The 17149-nt window shown below is 40.0% G+C and overlaps 1 protein-coding gene across 5 annotated transcripts in view; it reads left to right on the top strand.

Moving 5' to 3' along the window:
• The window catches only part of LOC132874309 (E3 ubiquitin-protein ligase RNF123), a 448585-nt gene that overhangs the window by 347042 nt on the left and 84394 nt on the right, over nucleotides 1-17149 (top strand). For all 5 annotated transcript variants that reach the window (XM_060910383.1, XM_060910388.1, XM_060910384.1 and 2 more), the window contains one exon: nucleotides 7167-7261. In XM_060910383.1, the coding sequence (XP_060766366.1) occupies nucleotides 7167-7261 (95 nt within the window). The remainder of the gene's footprint in view (nucleotides 1-7166; nucleotides 7262-17149) is intronic.

The following is a 17149-nucleotide window of genomic DNA, read 5'->3' on the forward strand; positions in this document are numbered from 1 at the left end:
GAGTGCAAGCGGGGACTCTGGCAAGACTAACCATGACGGCATAACTAAAAGGGAGCGCCAGACGGTAACGCAGACATGAGGGAGCCCTGGAACATAAAGCAGCCAACCATTTTGTTAGAAGGAACTTCCTCATCTCATCTCATCTCATTATCTCTAGCCGCTTTATCCTTCTACAGGGTCGCAGGCAAGCTGGAGCCTATCCCAGCTGACTACGGGCGAAAGGCCGGGTACACCCTGGACAAGTCGCCAGGTCATCACAGGGCCGACACATAGACACAGACAACCATTCACACTCACATTCACACCTACGGTCAATTTAGAGTCACCAGTTAACCTAACCTGCATGTCTTTGGACTGTGGGGGAAACCGGAGCACCCGGAGGAAACCCACGCGGACACAGGGAGAACATTCAAACTCCACACAGAAAGGCCCTCGCCAGCCCCGGGGCTCGAACCCAGGACCTTCTTGCTGTGAGGCGACAGCGCTAACCACTACACCACCGTGCCGCCCAGAAGGAACTTCCTGCTTCCTGAATTCGTGTAATATGGACTGTTAAAGCATTATAGGTTATACTCTGAACTTCAAAGTGTGGCAAGGAGACTAGGTAAATGTACCATGAGATCTAAGGACGAGGAAGCCTTCACAAGATGTTTATCATAAAATGGTTGTGATCATGATTCAGTGGTTCACACAAATGGGAAGCCCTTGGCCATTTTCCAGGTGGCAGCTTAGTGGAGAGTATGGATTGATCCAGTTGCAGGGAGTTGCGATATGGATCTTTTTAGAGCGAGTTGAGAAGCTAATTAACGTCTTGATGGCATTGGGGTGAGCTTGGGCAAAGACTGGAAGAAAATATTAGCTAAAATGTTTTATCGAAGTGCTTTTCTTTGCATTTGCATCTTTTTAAAGAATTTGCATTGCACTGTTGTTTTCTCGAATTGTTCAAAAGACCCTTAATATTTCAAATTTCTTCCAAATGCTGGAAATACCCAGTCTTTTCAGAGCCACCTCATGAATATGCAGCATCAATCTCCCATGCATACTGAAGTTACCAGATGTGACATGTTCCCATCTGCTCTCTCTTAGCGAACAGATGTGTGGTCCATGGAATTCTGCTTAAAGTCACTGAAAAGCAGAATATTGGCTTTCGCACTAGATCTATTCATAGCCATGTTATAACCTTCTTTTTTTTTTTTCCCGCCCACATGGCCTTCGACTTTGACAGACGATAATTACAAAAGCATGGATGTTGAGCACCAGGAGACAAAATATCCAGGTCGAGCATTTAAGTTAGAAGTTGTCTGAATGAAAATCAAAGAAAGTTTTCACATTCGGGGACAACTAATTTCCCTTATTTAAGAATAATCAAGACAATCCTGCTCATGTCTAAACATGCACTGGTAAATATCGAATAGTCCGAGGAAGTTGGGCCACCTGCCAACAAATCCATCACTTCAGAATGCAGTATAATGCTGGTCACATTAGCGACGATTGCAGATTCTATCCCTCTAGACATCTTGACCATCAGAATGCTCTGAGTGCTTTAATGCAGCTATTATCTGTTTGGGATATTTATTCGTCTCATGCTCCATCCCCTTGTCATTGAGAGAGCTGCTGGCATTTTGCTAGTCGGTCCAAAATGCAGTGCAGGAGCAATGATGATTGGCAGCATCAAGGCCAACTTAGGAGCTTGCAGATGAGACCGGCATGAAATTGCATTTGGAGAATGAAACCAGATAAAGCAGGGGAAGAGTAGCGGAGAACGGGCTGGGTTCTCTCCACCCCACACTATAATCATCAAGTTGATGAGCTAAATGATCAGTCTGGCTGGGGCCAGAAGGACCCAGGACTCAGACTATTGATGGATAAACTTGTACACATTTCCGTCCAAGGCTGGTATTGATGAAATGGAAACAAACAACGGTTCTAGTTTTATATTCATCTTCGAATTATATACTTTGCATGTATAGAATATGCAACCTGTTGTGAACCTATACCCATAGTTCCTGTCAAGGATCTAATGTAGCATGCATCCATCAAATCCTGCTTTTCCTGCTTTACATTTTATAAGGATGATAACATTTAAGGATTTACACAGGCTGTTGTTAAATACATACCGGGCATGCAGTTGTATGGAAGCCGAGAGAGGCCCTTCATATAATCCTTTTTTTTATTCACCTTGTTATCCCGAGATAATGATATAATTAATTCAGGATCTCGAGAAAACAACACAACTAATTCGAGATCTCGAGAAAACAAAACCGTTATTTCGAGATCTCGAGAAAACAAAACCGTTATTTCGAGATCTCGAGAAAACAAAACCGTTATTTCGAGATCTCGAGAAAACAAAACCGTTATTTCGAGATCTCGAGAAAACAAAACCGTTATTTCGAGATCTCGAGTAAACAGCTGAGAAATGGTTCATTCAGGTGCGCCAAGAGACTTGTGATATGCTGACTTTGGGGCTATTTCTCATTCTGTATAGACGCAACTTTGGTCATTAGAATCTCATCTCATCTCATTATCTCTAGCCGCTTTATCCTTCTACAGGGTCGCAGGCAAGCTGGAGCCTATCCCAGCTGACTATGGGCGAAAGGCGGGGTACACCCTGGACAAGTCGCCAGGTCATCACAGGGCTAACACATAGACACAGACAACCATTCACACTCACATTCACACCTACGGTCAATTTAGAGTCACCAGTTAACCTAACCTGCATGTCTTTGGACTGTGGGGGAAACCGGAGCACCCGGAGGAAACCCACGCAGACACGGGGAGAACATGCAAACTCCACACAGAAAGGCCCTCGCCAGCCCCGGGGCTCGAACCCAGGACCTTCTTGCTGTGAGGCGACAGCGCTAACCACTACACCACCGTGCCGCCGGTCATTAGAATGTCTGGAATAATCGATCACCTAATAAGGCAATATTTTGATCAGGGGTTGACACAGGGAGAGATTGCATTAAGTCTTTTAATAAGGGATAATTTCAAAATTAGTCCGCGGCACCTCCGCAGAAGACTGGCCCGCCAATTTCTAAGTCTTCGTTGTCTGACCCACAGGGGGCGCAGCTCTGCTAGAAATCTCAGCTGTTTTCTTGAGATCATGAAATAATTGTTTTGTTTTCTCGAGATCACGGAATAATTGTTTTGTTTTCTCGAGATCACAGAATAATTGTTTTGTTTTCTCGAGATCTCGAACTAGTTGTGTTGTTTTCTCGAGATCCTGAATTAATTATGTCGTTATCTCGGGATAACAAGGTGAATAAAAAAAGATTATATGAAGGGCCTCTCGCGGCTTCCATACAGTTGCATACAAAAGGAACAAAACATGACCTACTGTGACGTTCTTGGAAATAATGAACAGCGGAGTTTCTCTGATGGCGCCCAACGCTAAATGGAGTTGCCATTACCGCCAAGAAGTTGATTATTTCCCCAAAACTGCATGTCCTTCAGTGTTTTATTACTTTCATAGCATTTAAGTAAGTTGCCGACAATAACATACCTGCGTTTTATATTTATTGAAAAAGATAAGAGAGCCTTTTATTATCCCACAAGGGGACATTTACATTGTTACAGCAGCAAAATATATATAGAGAAAAAGATAAGGCAGTGAAGGAGTAGTGCAAAAGTACTAAGTATACAAAAAAGGATATATAAAAGAAATAAACCACAAATTTAGAGATAAAAATTCACAAATTTGCATAAATTAACAGGTTTGCAGATGTACAGTTAACATAAGTGTATTACAAAGGTGGAATTGCAGGTGTAAGTATTGCACAGGTAGTATTACCAGTATTACCCATGATGCATTGGTAATACTGGTAATTACCATGATGTATCTTGGGTAATGCCAGTATTACCCAAGATCCATCGTGCTTTTTATTCATTTATAGTTAAATTGTATGTTGTGGAACAGTTGCGAGGCGAGTTCTCATTATCATTGACTTTATAGCAGCTACAAACAGTCATTCCCTCAGCAGCCTGCTTTTAAACAGGGCTTTGAACCAGAATTTTTTCCCTATTGGTTCATTCCGAACAGAAACGGAATTTTAACGTTTCCGGTTTTGGGTTCCACCATTAAATAGATGTTCCCGAACCGGTTAGAACAAAAAAATTTTGTTCCCGGAACGGTTAATTACGTTCCCTGTCAGCTGTTTAACAAATGGCTATAAAATTATGTCTCTGTCTCATCCGGCTTAAGCCAAATGTAGGCTAATTCTATTACAACCTTCATTAAATAAGACAAGAAATAATTCAAAACAATTATTATTTCAAATGTTGGCGATTTGGATTCTCAGTATGTCTTCCCATCTACACAAACAGAAAAAGTGCCAAAAATGAAAGATAATTCGTTTAGTGTGTTACCAAAGGCTAGTCAGGCCCTATAGAGGGCTACCGCATGACGTCACCGCGCCGCGAGATTTTGTTAGGCGCCATATTGGAAGACCAAGTACACATCTGCAAGTACATACATACATAAAACAAACTACACCTGAAATGTAGCCAGGGCCGGTTCTGCCCTAATCTGGACCCGGGTGCAACATCGCGCAAACCCCCCCCCCCCCCCCCCCCAAAAAAAAAAGTCTAAATCAGGACAACCATCACATAACTATTAACTATAAACATTTTATATCAACTATTTTAACTAAATGGGCTATAATAAATAAGCCTGCAGGCAGCCACGGCGGGCTGCCTCAGAAAAGTAACCATTTGTCCTACCTTAAAACTCGTTTTGCATTTTCTGCCTCCTTTTTTGTATTTTCGACCCTCCGTTTATTTTCTTTCCTTTTCTGAAAACCCGATTTGTGTCCAGACATTTTGTTCTGCTACCAACGAACTAACTTGTCAGGTCTCGTCTCTCGAGCCCGCGATGATTCCCGTGGGAAGGGCAACAACTGATACATATTTACAAACAGCCAATAGGGAGGTTGCAACGTTCAGGCTCTTCTTTGCTCAGACACTCAGTAATGCACTTACTCACTTATTATCACGTGGAGACGTGATAGTAGTCCACCCTCCCGCTCTCTCCATTCAGTCAGCGAACGTCACACAGGAACTGAACCCCAGTGGGTCATAGAAACTTGCGCAGGAGAAGAATGACTTTTTTATTTGTAGGCTACGGAAACTTTGAGGAATGAAATAAAAACCGGTATTAACCGGTTACCATTATTTTTAATAAGCGTTTCTGTTCTGGAACATAAAAAATAATAAAGTTTCTGGTTTCATTTCTGTTCCATGTAAAATAGAAAAAGTTCCCGGTTTTCGTTTTCGTTCCTTGAACCGGTTCAAAGCCCTGCTTTTAAAGTTAAGAAGACACAAATGCAGCTTGTTGTGGTACGAAGAAACCTTAAAGCCCAATGCTCGCTATACTTTCAGAGTCTAAACATAAACGTCTCATTACAGACAGTTATCAGTAGAGCGGCGGCTACAATTATCGACACCTTAACGATCTTTTGGCCGTTGCAAAAGTAGAAAAGACTTTTAAAATAAATTGTGCATGAATAGTTACTCAAACTTCCACTGGAAAAAAAAAAAAGTTGATTCCCAATTACTTAGCATATCAGATCACGTGACACCTTTGTCCACACTTATCGACACCGTTCCACAGTTATCGACACCCAGATGATTATTTATTTTTAAAAAAAAATCATCGGTATGTGGTATTAAGTTAACAAAACATTAGTTTTTATTTAAAATTTGTTTTACATAGACTTATATTTAGTACAAAATATCTTTTATATACATATATCGATGTCGGTGCTTACGTAAATGAGGAAGTAATTCTAATGTTTGTAAACAACTGAACTGATAATGTTTAACCTGCGTCAGGAAATCTTTTTGTTCCACTTTCTCCCTACTTTCGAAGTGTTTTTGTAGATCACATTTTGTTAATCATTCGTTGTTTGTATTAATTTTTGTTTTTGTAGTTTACCAATAAGTGTCAACAGGCAATTGACGTTGTAACCACATGAACATCCAGGTCAAAGGCTGATTTTTTTTTTTATTGAGATTTTAAATTTACATCTAAAATATAAAATGTCGACTGATATTGTAGTATGTGGTAGATATTTACAACAAACTACAAAAAGTATTTTCTGAATGGAATAGAAAAATTGAGTATTTCAAGCATGTCATTTTTTTATATGCCAGGAGTTTAATTCTGGTTTAGTTCTGTTTATTGCAATAGGATTCTAAATATTCTGTAAACATTCCATTCTGTTATGAATCAGAAAAAAATTATCATAAATTACAGCATTTTTTTTTTTAAGTGCTTCATCGACTTCAGCAGTGTTACACAAAGATCGATCCATAACAGTCGTAAACGTCACTTAATTCCACAGGGTGTCGATAATGGTGGACACCGGTGAAAGTGATCGCTATTATCGACACCTCATGCGATTTCTCAAACGCATGTTTAGATACAAAATGGCGGCTGTCAAATGAAAGAGTAAGAAACAAAGCAGGTTTCGACAAAGAGATCATGAAATATCGGTGAATTTGATGAGTAAAAACATGTCCATGATCTTTCCACCATGCTCACCTGCGATGATGACGTCTGGGTTTTCTGAAAAATTGCTGATCGTGCCGAAAAAAATTCCATCTCAGGTAACATCAGATGACAAGATCAAAGGGCGAGGGGGTTGATTACTTAACCAATAATAACTGTTGTAACTGAAACCTTTGTAAAATTGTTTATTGGTAAATCTGAAAAGGTGTCGATAATTATGGACTGTCGATAATTGTAGCCGCCGCTCTAGTTACACATTTTTTTCTTTGTTTTATTTTTATTTTTTTGTTCGTGACGTGTCCACTAAGTCCTCGAAGTTATCACAATAAGCTATTGATGGATGAAATGTATTCGAACAAGTGCATTAATATCGAAACATTCTGACCAATCAGATTCGAGTACTGGGGTTTCAGGTTTGAGAATTCCTTTCACCTTTTCTTTCTAAGAGAACCTTTTCTAGGTAACATTTCTGAACTTGGACTTCATGGTCTTCGTGTAATATGTTGTTGACTTGTTCAGTTGGCACTAGAACTTTCTTGTCTAAAAGTTCAGCACTTCATGTACCTGACATTTGCACTCGCTGTGCTTTGCTCTGGATAAGAGCATCTGCTAAATGCCATATAATGTAACGTGTTGTGTCTATGGCTTTCCTTTAAAGATACGGACTACATCACCGCAGAAGAAGCACAGAAAGTGGAAAAGATGCTGGCTTTCCTGACCGAGGAGTCCAAGCAGGCTGCAGCCACAACCGCGGTGAGTACAAACAAGTACCTACATCAGGATTCCTGTATGATTACAGCTACAGGCACCTGCTCCAAGTAAGGAATGATGTGTTAAAGGAGAACTGAAGGCAAATATTTTTATGATCAAAATTCTATTTATCTCATTTTATTAAATATCGGAATGCATTTTGGTCACGATTTTGTCGCTGCTATAGCAAGTTATAAGTGTTTGAAATACGCTATGTAATATATCAGTCCATATGTCAAAGCGATGGCCGTAAACGAGATTCGTTGAGACCTGTGCGAGACATCGTAGGACGGAAGTAAAATGTACAGCGGAAATCAAAGCGACCGACATCTGCCAACGTTCCCTGTGTCTGAAATCGCTCACTCGTTCACTATTCCCTACTCACTCAGTGCATTTACATGCACATCCAAATCGAGCTACTGTCGGTAATCGAGCTAAGGGTCCCAGCAGGGGTGCCAGAGAAATCCAATCCTACAGGCACATAAAGAAATCGAGCTATTGTGTGAGGTACATTGTGCACCTGAGCCACAGGTGGCGCTACACGCCCCATCGTGTTGGTACACTTCCGATTGTCGTCTTGAAGAAGAGCTATTCAAGAGTATAAACAAAGTTATCAGCAGTGTTGCCAGATACTGCTGACGTTTTCCAGCCCAAAACATGTTCAAATCCGCCAAAATGCACTTAAAACCGCCCAATCTGGCAACACTGGATCAGTTCCGTATTCATAAGTTCCGTGCTCAAGCTGTTAGGCTTGCTCTAACAGACTGTATGGCTACAAACTGTCCTGCGCAGACCACTGTTATGTAAGATAACTTATTTTGCACAATTGTATATTTTTCTAAAGTCCATTTTTTGCTTACAAAAAATATTTTTCTAAAGTCCATTTTTTGCTTACAATGTAACCTATGTCTTAATAAACACACAAAAAGTTCAATTGTTTTGTTTTTATTGACATTCTTCAGATGTTGGACATATATATATATATATATATATATATATATATATATATATATATATATATATATACACACACACACACAAATACAAATACAGTGACTTGTTTATGTACACAATTCACAGCTATGCAACAGCTGTACAGATGTATTTGGTGATACAGTAAGTGAGCTAAATTTTAACAGTGCAAACAGTGCCACAAAAAGAAAAGATTCATGCCGTTGTCATGATTCGTTGTCATGCCGACCGAGGCTGTTGTGTTTCCCGCTTGTGGTCTCGTCACTCGTCACTTCCGGAAGGGGCAGTGGTGAAGTAAGTAGCTCGACTACATAGCTCGATAGGGTTTACATGCACTAAGTAGCTCGGCTAAAATCGCATAATCTAGGTCGCGTAGCTCGATTACGAGAAATCAAGTTCGGTTCAATTTCAGCCGAGCTAAGGTGTTTCCATGGCATTTAGAACTTCGATTTCAGTCGAGCAACGGCAGAAATTCGATTTTCTCTATGTGCATGTAAATGCACTCACTATATAGGGAATTACTATATAGAGGACTATATAGTGAGATGATTGGTAAAATGAAAAAACGCTTTCGGACACTACTCTGGTATTTACGTCATTACTGTCGCACAATTAAAATGTGCCAGATCAGTTGGCTGGTGGGTTTTCAAAATTATAAATACACGCATGTGTTTTTGTGATAAATCCATATTATACTGAGCGCATTTCCCACATTAATCAATACAAAGTACCTGCAGCTTTCAGTTTTTTGTTTGTTTTTGTTTTAAATCAAGGCTGAATACTTTCTTCTTTGCCGCTGCCTTTTATTAAATCAAATTTGAGACTTTTAATTTGATTTCTTTCAGCGCAGCTGCAATGCATGATGGGATATATTGCTTTGGTTAGTGACCATCGTTGCACACTACTTTACATGATGCATTGTGGGAGACTTTGAGTGCACTATCTATCTATCTATCTATCTATCTATCTATCTATCTATCTATCTATCTATCTATCTATCTATCTATCTATCTATCTATATATATATATATATATATATATATATATATATAGGGTGTAAATAATCCTCACTAAGGTTTCGGACAGCACTACAAAATGGCGTCCTCACTATCCCACTACAGTATATAGTGCCCTGTGCAGGGAGCGATTTCGGACACAGGGGTAGCCAAAAGACGCGCGTGCCCTCTTTCGAATGCTGACGTAATCAAGCCGGAAGTTTTGTTTGTTTTGATAGGAGTCAGGAAAGTTTGAAAAAAGTAGGCAGTAATCGTCATTTAAACTCGTTTTTGTGCAATATTTCGTTTGGAAAACAGTTTTCAAAATGGCGGCACTGACACCTGGCTGACACTTCACGTTTCGAAGTCTCGCACAAGTCTCGTGAAGATTGCGCGGACGAGCGACGCCTGCTGTGGACCAAACGAACTAAATTCAACACGGCTAAAAACCGAATAAGTACGGTATAATATTTAATTGCAATTAGTTGCCAATACGAGTCATGATATAAGGTTACTAAAACACGTTAAATAAGAAATAAAGCAAGTTTAAAAATCGCTTCAGTTCTCCTTTAAATATGCACTGAACTCTTCAGTCGCGTCACCTCACTGCTTTTCTGTACCTGTTGATTTAACAATAATTATTATTAGGGGTGTAACAATACACTCGGTTCTTGATTCGATTCGATTCATGATCCTGGCTTCATGATTTCATTCGATTCAAAAATGATTCTTATTTATGAATCATAAGCAATGTAAAACATTTCTGTCTGTATAAAACTAACTAAATAAAAAAAAAAACTGTGATGGACAGAGGTTTAATATTGTTAACAAAAAGCACTACAGATTCACCATAACTTAAAAAAATCCCCCCCAATTTATAAATTATTTCAAAATGCATCGATACATCATTACACCACTAATAATTATTTATAATGCCTGTGAAATTGCGAAAGCATGTTTATCAGTAAGAACGTCCAGGTTAAGCACATTACACTCAAATTGATGTTATATCTGTTGCTTTGCTTTTGATATTTACGTTCATTATCTCTTTATATTATGCCTGTCAAACACATAAAGGTGTGCTAGCACGAAGCTTTTCTTTTTTTAGCATGAAGTGAAAAACTACTACTTGATTACACGACATTTCAGATGCGGTTTTCCTTTTCTCTTTCGCAGCAGTTTAACAGATTATCCGTACGTTTAACGTGAATATTGAATTTAGGCAGAAAGCACATGCCTATTACTCAAGACTCTATATTTATTGTGTACTGGAATGATTCAGTTTGCTGTTGTTACAAAAAAAAATTGCCTCTTTGTCTTTGTACAAAACAGTTAAGAATTATATCTGTGAAGAATCTCAGTCATCCAGGTACAGAGTAATCTGTGGCTGGTTGAAGAGAGCAGCTGGACTTGCTTGAAGATTCTTGAAAACGTTTCACCTCTCATCTGAAAGGCTTCCTCAGTTCTGTCTGACTAATAGGGAGTATCCAGTATTTATCCTCTCATGGATCATCATAGAATCCGAATCAGAATGCTGATGGCTGCATTGTAGGTGGCTGATAAAAGATGTCTTAGGGTGTATTCAGACCAGGATAGTTCGATAGTTCACTTGCTTTGGTCCGAACCAAATGTTTTTTTTATTTTTTCATTTTGGTGCGGTTCGCTTTCACACTGTACATTTTAGTAAGCGGACCAAAATCTGTCAACAAAGCCACGCGCCCTGAGGTCGTTCAGCTATTGGTCAGAGACGACACGCGCACAAAGCGCTGTTCTGGGGAGCGTGTGAACCCCTTCTCCTTCATTTTCTCACTGAATACAGCAAACACGTCGGCATTTTTGTGTGTTCTCTCCAAAAGCTCAGATATGTGGACATCTGCCCATATATCCACAAGGGTACGCGTTTCTTCCTCGGCCCACGTTTGCCCCCTACTCATTTTTTGTACTCTGTAGTCTAGCCTACCACTGGTCTGAATGACTGAACGACTGTTGTAAGGTTCCCTTGACAACCGAAACAGTGTTTGCACTTTGCGGTGGAGTGTCAAGACTCTGTTTCCCATAATGCTCGACAAACGACGGAAGCTCCCGAGGTACAAAAAAGCAAAACTGTCGCATTAGGTCCGGTCTGCTTTCACACCTCCAAAAGATCTGCACCAGGGTTCCTTTGGTCCGGACCGAGTCCGACCTTGCAGCTCGGTCTCGGTCCGCTTGTTTGGTCCGGACCAGAGTTCGGTGGTTTGTATTCAGACCAACCCAAAAGGTCCGGACCAAGGGAGATTTGGTTCGTTTGGTCGTTTGGTCCGGACCAAACAACGTAGGTGTGAATACGCCCTTAGACACCCACCTCTGTTCAATGATGGTCGTTCCAGGTTGACAAAAATGAACGATCCTCTCTGGCTAAGATGTCTGCCAGTTTTCTGGAAGTCCTCTCATACTCCCGCACCAGTCGAAGGGATCTCATCCCAAAGTGCGTAGAAACATATCTGTGAAGAATCTCAGTTATCCAGGTACATCGTAATCTGTGGTTGGTTGAAGAGAGCAACCGGACTTGCTTGAAGATTCTTGAAGATTCAGCCACCTACAATGCAGCCATCAGCATTCTGATTCGGATTCTATGATGATCCATGAGAGGATAAATACTGGATACTCCCTATTAGTCAGACAGAACTGAGGAAGCCTTTTGGATGAGAAGCGAAACGTTTTCAGGACTCTTCAAGCAAGTCCAGTTGCTCTCTTCTACCAACCACAGATGGTGAAGAATTATTCGCTCATCCGGCCAAGTGATGAGTTTATGCCATCATGCGTTGTCCAGCGTTGTCCACATTTCATGAAAATCGCTTCTTCTCTCTCAATTCTTCATTGATTTTTATTCTTTTTGGCAGGAAGGTAGGGGGACCTAGGGTACATATAACTTCTACCCGGATTTGCTTGATTACGATTATTAATGAAGTTATGGACTAATTAAGCCTTAACGCGCAGTTCAACAAAAATCGCTTCTTCTCAGTCAATTCCTCGCCGTTTTGGATTTTTTCTGGTAAATAGGTCGGTATTCCTAGAGAGGATATCGCTTCTGTGTATAGCTTGCAACATTTATTGCTCAAGGTGGCCCACTTTAGATCGTTCTTTCTGGACTAGACGAGCCGGAGTGAACTACAGTGTCACTGACGGTCTCGTTGTATGGTTTTATGAACTTTTCAAAGTAGCTTAAAAGTCAAAAATGGTGACTAAAATAACCTTAATTTTTCCTCAATATATGTCGCCTCATGGTTCCTTCATGGCGCTTCAAAACCCTGAGTGGTGAAACATCTTCATGATAATATAACACAAGTCCTATTGAATTGCTATTACTGAATCACTTCAAATGACTTGAGAACTGAAAACCGACATGGACACTAGAGCTGGTGGACTCGAGTACGATCTTGGATTCTACTCCAGTCTCGAGGTTTTCTGTATTGACTTGGACTTGTCTTGGAATTGGATTTGTTTCTGGGTTTGGCTAAATTTGGGCTTTGTCTCGACTGAGAGTTTGTCTAAAAAAAAAAATGTTTATGTTGTCTTTTCATTCACAAAGTTTGAAGTAAAGGAGCTTCATCTTCTAGAAAACAGCTTAATCACTGGTGTAATGCACAAATGAAGGCCCACTAGTTGAAGTAAAGGCTTGGCCTTGAAAAGGATTTGATGATATTGACTCTCGCTTTCGTTTGGATTTGTCTGGAGCTCCATCTTGACTTGACCTCAAGCCCCTTAACACTTGGTCTTGACTTAATCTCAGCTAGGACTTGTCTTGGATTTGACAGTGGTGTTCTTGACTACGGCGCATTTTTTTAAAAGACCTAATGCCGTATCAAAATCCAAACACTTGGCATTCGCTTCACATTGGATACAATGTCCACTAACTCTCCTATTTGCACTGTATCACTTGTTTCTAAATAATTAACAAGTCATTAGTCATTATAATGCACTACAGAGGGTTTAGTAAAAGCCATTAAAGTGTTTTTGAGGTTGGATTAAAGAGTTGCAGGAGGATCCTGTGGCTTGGCTTTAATGGACTGAGTGTATATCCCACGTTGGGCCATGCACATTTGCTGCTCCCGGCTCTGAGAGAATACCGCAGTTAGACTGCAGAAAGCAGAGCCGTCTGCAGTATGAAATATGATCTCCGGTGCCTCCCCTTCGTAAGCAGGCTGAAGCAAAATCGGATTTTAGTGCTCTAAATGCATCCATGATTCAGCCCAGGCCGTCGCTTGCATTAGAAAGTCAGACTGGCCTTTAACGTAGTGGTCATAGGTGCAGGGCCATTTCTTCCACAAATTCCACATGACTGCATTTTGGAGTATGATGTTTACAGCGCGTTAGAGAGCAACTCCAAGTCTGGTCAGTGTCAAACCAGAGCTTACGCTGCATCATTAGACAGGTACAGCGTGCTCGTAATGTATCATTAGAAGGTTGAGGAAATGAAATTTCAAGTCAAGTCAACTTTATTGTCAAATATGCTATACATGCTCGACATACAGCACAGATGAAATTTCAGTCCTCTCTGACCCACGGTGCAAACAGGCAATGCAATAAATAAAAATAGAATAATAATAATAAAAAACAATATAAACAGTATAAACACTCTAGATAGGAACTAGACATAGACTAAACACTCAGACAAACAATATAAACAGTATAAACTCTAGATAAAACAAGACAGACTAAACACTCAAACAATATAAACAGTATAAACACTCTAGATAGGAACTAGACATAGACTAAACACTCAAACAATATAAACAGTATAAACAAACAGTATAAACACTAGATAAGAACAAGACATAGGCTAAACACTCAGACAATATAAACAGTGTAAACACTAGATAAGAACTACACACAGACTAAACACTCAGACAATATAAACAGTATAAACACTAGATAAAACAAGACAGACTAAACACTCAAACAATATAAACAGTCTAAACACTAGATAAAACAAGACATAGACTAAACACTCAGACAATATAAACAGTGTAAACACTAGATAAGAACTACACACAGAATAAACACTCAGACAATATAAACAGTATAAACACTAGATAAAACAAGACAGACTAAACACTCAAACAATATAAACAGTATAAATAAACAGTATAAACACTAGATAAGAACAAGACATAGACTAAACACTCAGACAATATAAACAGTATAAACACTAGATAAAACAAGACAGACTAAACACTCAAACAATATAAACAGTCTAAACACTAGATAAAACAAGACATAGACTAAACACTCAAACAATATAAACAGTATAAATAAACAGTATAAACACTAGATAAGAACAAGACATAGACTAAACACTCAGACAATATAAACAGTATAAACACTAGATAAAACAAGACAGACTAAACACTCAAACAATATAAACAGTCTAAACACTAGATAAAACAAGACATAGACTAAACACTCAAACAATATAAACAGTATAAATAAACAGTATAAACACTAGATAAGAACAAGACATAGACTAAACACTCAGACAATATAAACACTGTAAACACTAGATAAGAACTACACACAGACTAAACACTCAGACAGTATAAACAGTGTAAACACTAGATAAGAACTACACACAGAATAAACACTCAGACAGACAATATAAACAGTATAAACACTAGATAAAACAAGACATAGACTAAACACTCAAACAATAACAGTATAAACACTCTAGATATGAACTAGACGGAGACTAAACACTGATATACATGCATGCATACACACACACACACACACACACACACACATAAATTGGTTCAAATAAACAGACAGTCAAGGGCACTTGAGGTCTAGCAGATAAACATGAAATAAGCAGTATAAACAAACTAGCAGCTGTTAAGATGAGGTAGTGCGGAATAGTGCAAATGAGTGAGGTAAAGTGAGATGTGCGGTCCCTGAGTTCAGTGTGTTAATGAACGATGAGATGTGTGTGTTGGGGGGGGGACTGTGAGGATGACATGTCAGATGCTGAAGGGTGGGCAGGGGGGTGTGCGGGCAGAATCTGTGGCAGGGGGCAGAGGGGGGAGGAGGGGCAGAACAGGGACGGAGTTGAGCCTCCTGACCGCCTGGTGAAAGAAACTGTTCTTGAGCCTGCTGGTTTTGGCCCGGAGACTCCGCAGTCTCCTCCCCGACGGCAGCAGACTGAAGAGGCTGTGAGATGGGTGGGTGGGGTCACCTGCAATCCTGATGGCTTTGCGGGTGAGGCGGGAGTTATAAATATCCATTAGAGAAGGGAGAGAGACTTGGATTGACTTTGGATGTGAGTTTGTACATCATTGGTGGTTCAGGTCTGAACTGAGGATATTTATCCTCTTCATATCGAGAGATATCTTTGTAAATGACTACTTCTTCTTCCAGCTGATCCCGTTAGGGGTCACCACAGCAGATCTGTTCCACATATTTGTTGTGGTGTGGGTTTTACACCGGATGACCTTTCTGACGCAACCCTCCCCAGTGTATCCGGGCTTGGGACTGGCACTAAGTACGCACTGGCTTGTGCAACCCCAGTAGCTGGGTATTTTACCCAACCTGCATGTCTTTGGACTGTCGGGGAAACTAGAGCACCTGGAGGAAACCCATGCAGACACAGGGAGAACATGCAAACTCCACACAGAAAGGCCCTCGCCGGCCGTGGGGTTCGAACCCGGAACCTTCTTGCTGCGAGGCTCCCTAATAAAGAACATTACAACTAAACGTACAGCCATGAATATACACACAGACAGTATGATTTCCTGAAACACACCCTCTTAAATAAGACCTGAGGGAAATAATGGCAAGTAAAAATATGTATTTTTGTATGGAATTAAAAATATAAACATCCTCTCTGTAACATCTGTCAAGTGCAATTCCACACCAGCAGCGCTTAATTTAAAATGCCAAGTCCAATTTGTTTTTAATTGGAGGTGTAAGAGACTTGACTTTGTGATTCCAGCTTGAGTGACTCATCACGATTAAAGTGGAACTGGCAACATAATTTTTCATTCGCACGCTTGAAGTGGTTTAGAATCCTAAATCAAAACCTCGAATAATTTAAATGTCAGATGCTTAAATGCCACTAATCTTTTGAAGTGTGTGTTTTTCTTTTCGGAAATTAAAACGATGCATTCAAACATGGATGGAACTATGGAAAGAAATTGCAGTATGATAACATTATGATGATATCTTCATGTTGAGATGATGTTTAAAGATATCCAAACTGTATTATTCTGATCAGTGTTATCAGTACTTGTTTTTTGTTTTTTTTAACTGAAATATACAGACTTTGACATTAATGGTAGTCCGACTGTCCAGGACAGCCAAACGTTTGGTCTGGAAAAATCTGCCTGCCTAACGGAACAAGCTGAATATTTGTGACCCCTCACCGAATCCAGGGACACATGTCGGCCGAAACGAATCCGAGATAATCGCAAAAGAAGCATTTTTTTTTTTTAATTTGTGATTTTTGTTTTTTTCCATCATGTGCAAGTTGAGATGTTGAAGAATGCAATCAGTATTTCAGATAATAGATTGTTTTGTTGGAAAAGCATACATTTTTTGTTGCAAATTGTCTCGTTTTTGTCAGGACTGTAGCCTGCTGGGGGGTGTGGGTAAATTACCATATGGGCCATTCACATGATGATTTAAGTCTTTTGTTTTTTTTTCCCGCGAATCAGCTGTATGATGCGAGCTGAGCGCATGGCTACTTAGCTGCATACAGGCGTGTGATTTCACTATGGAATGAGTTACTAAACAGAGCGCAGAGGAGCTGAAACACCGCGAAGCAAACAGACACACGGTATTTACATCGGAGATCACCATTTCTAGCAAAAAAACCGCAACCTCGTTTTCCAGATTGAATGGAATACTTGAATGATCGGATGATACACGGGCCGTTCTAGGATTACATTCCATC

Source organism: Neoarius graeffei, chromosome 26 (genome assembly GCF_027579695.1).
Source record: "Neoarius graeffei isolate fNeoGra1 chromosome 26, fNeoGra1.pri, whole genome shotgun sequence".
Lineage (NCBI taxonomy): Eukaryota > Metazoa > Chordata > Actinopteri > Siluriformes > Ariidae > Neoarius > Neoarius graeffei.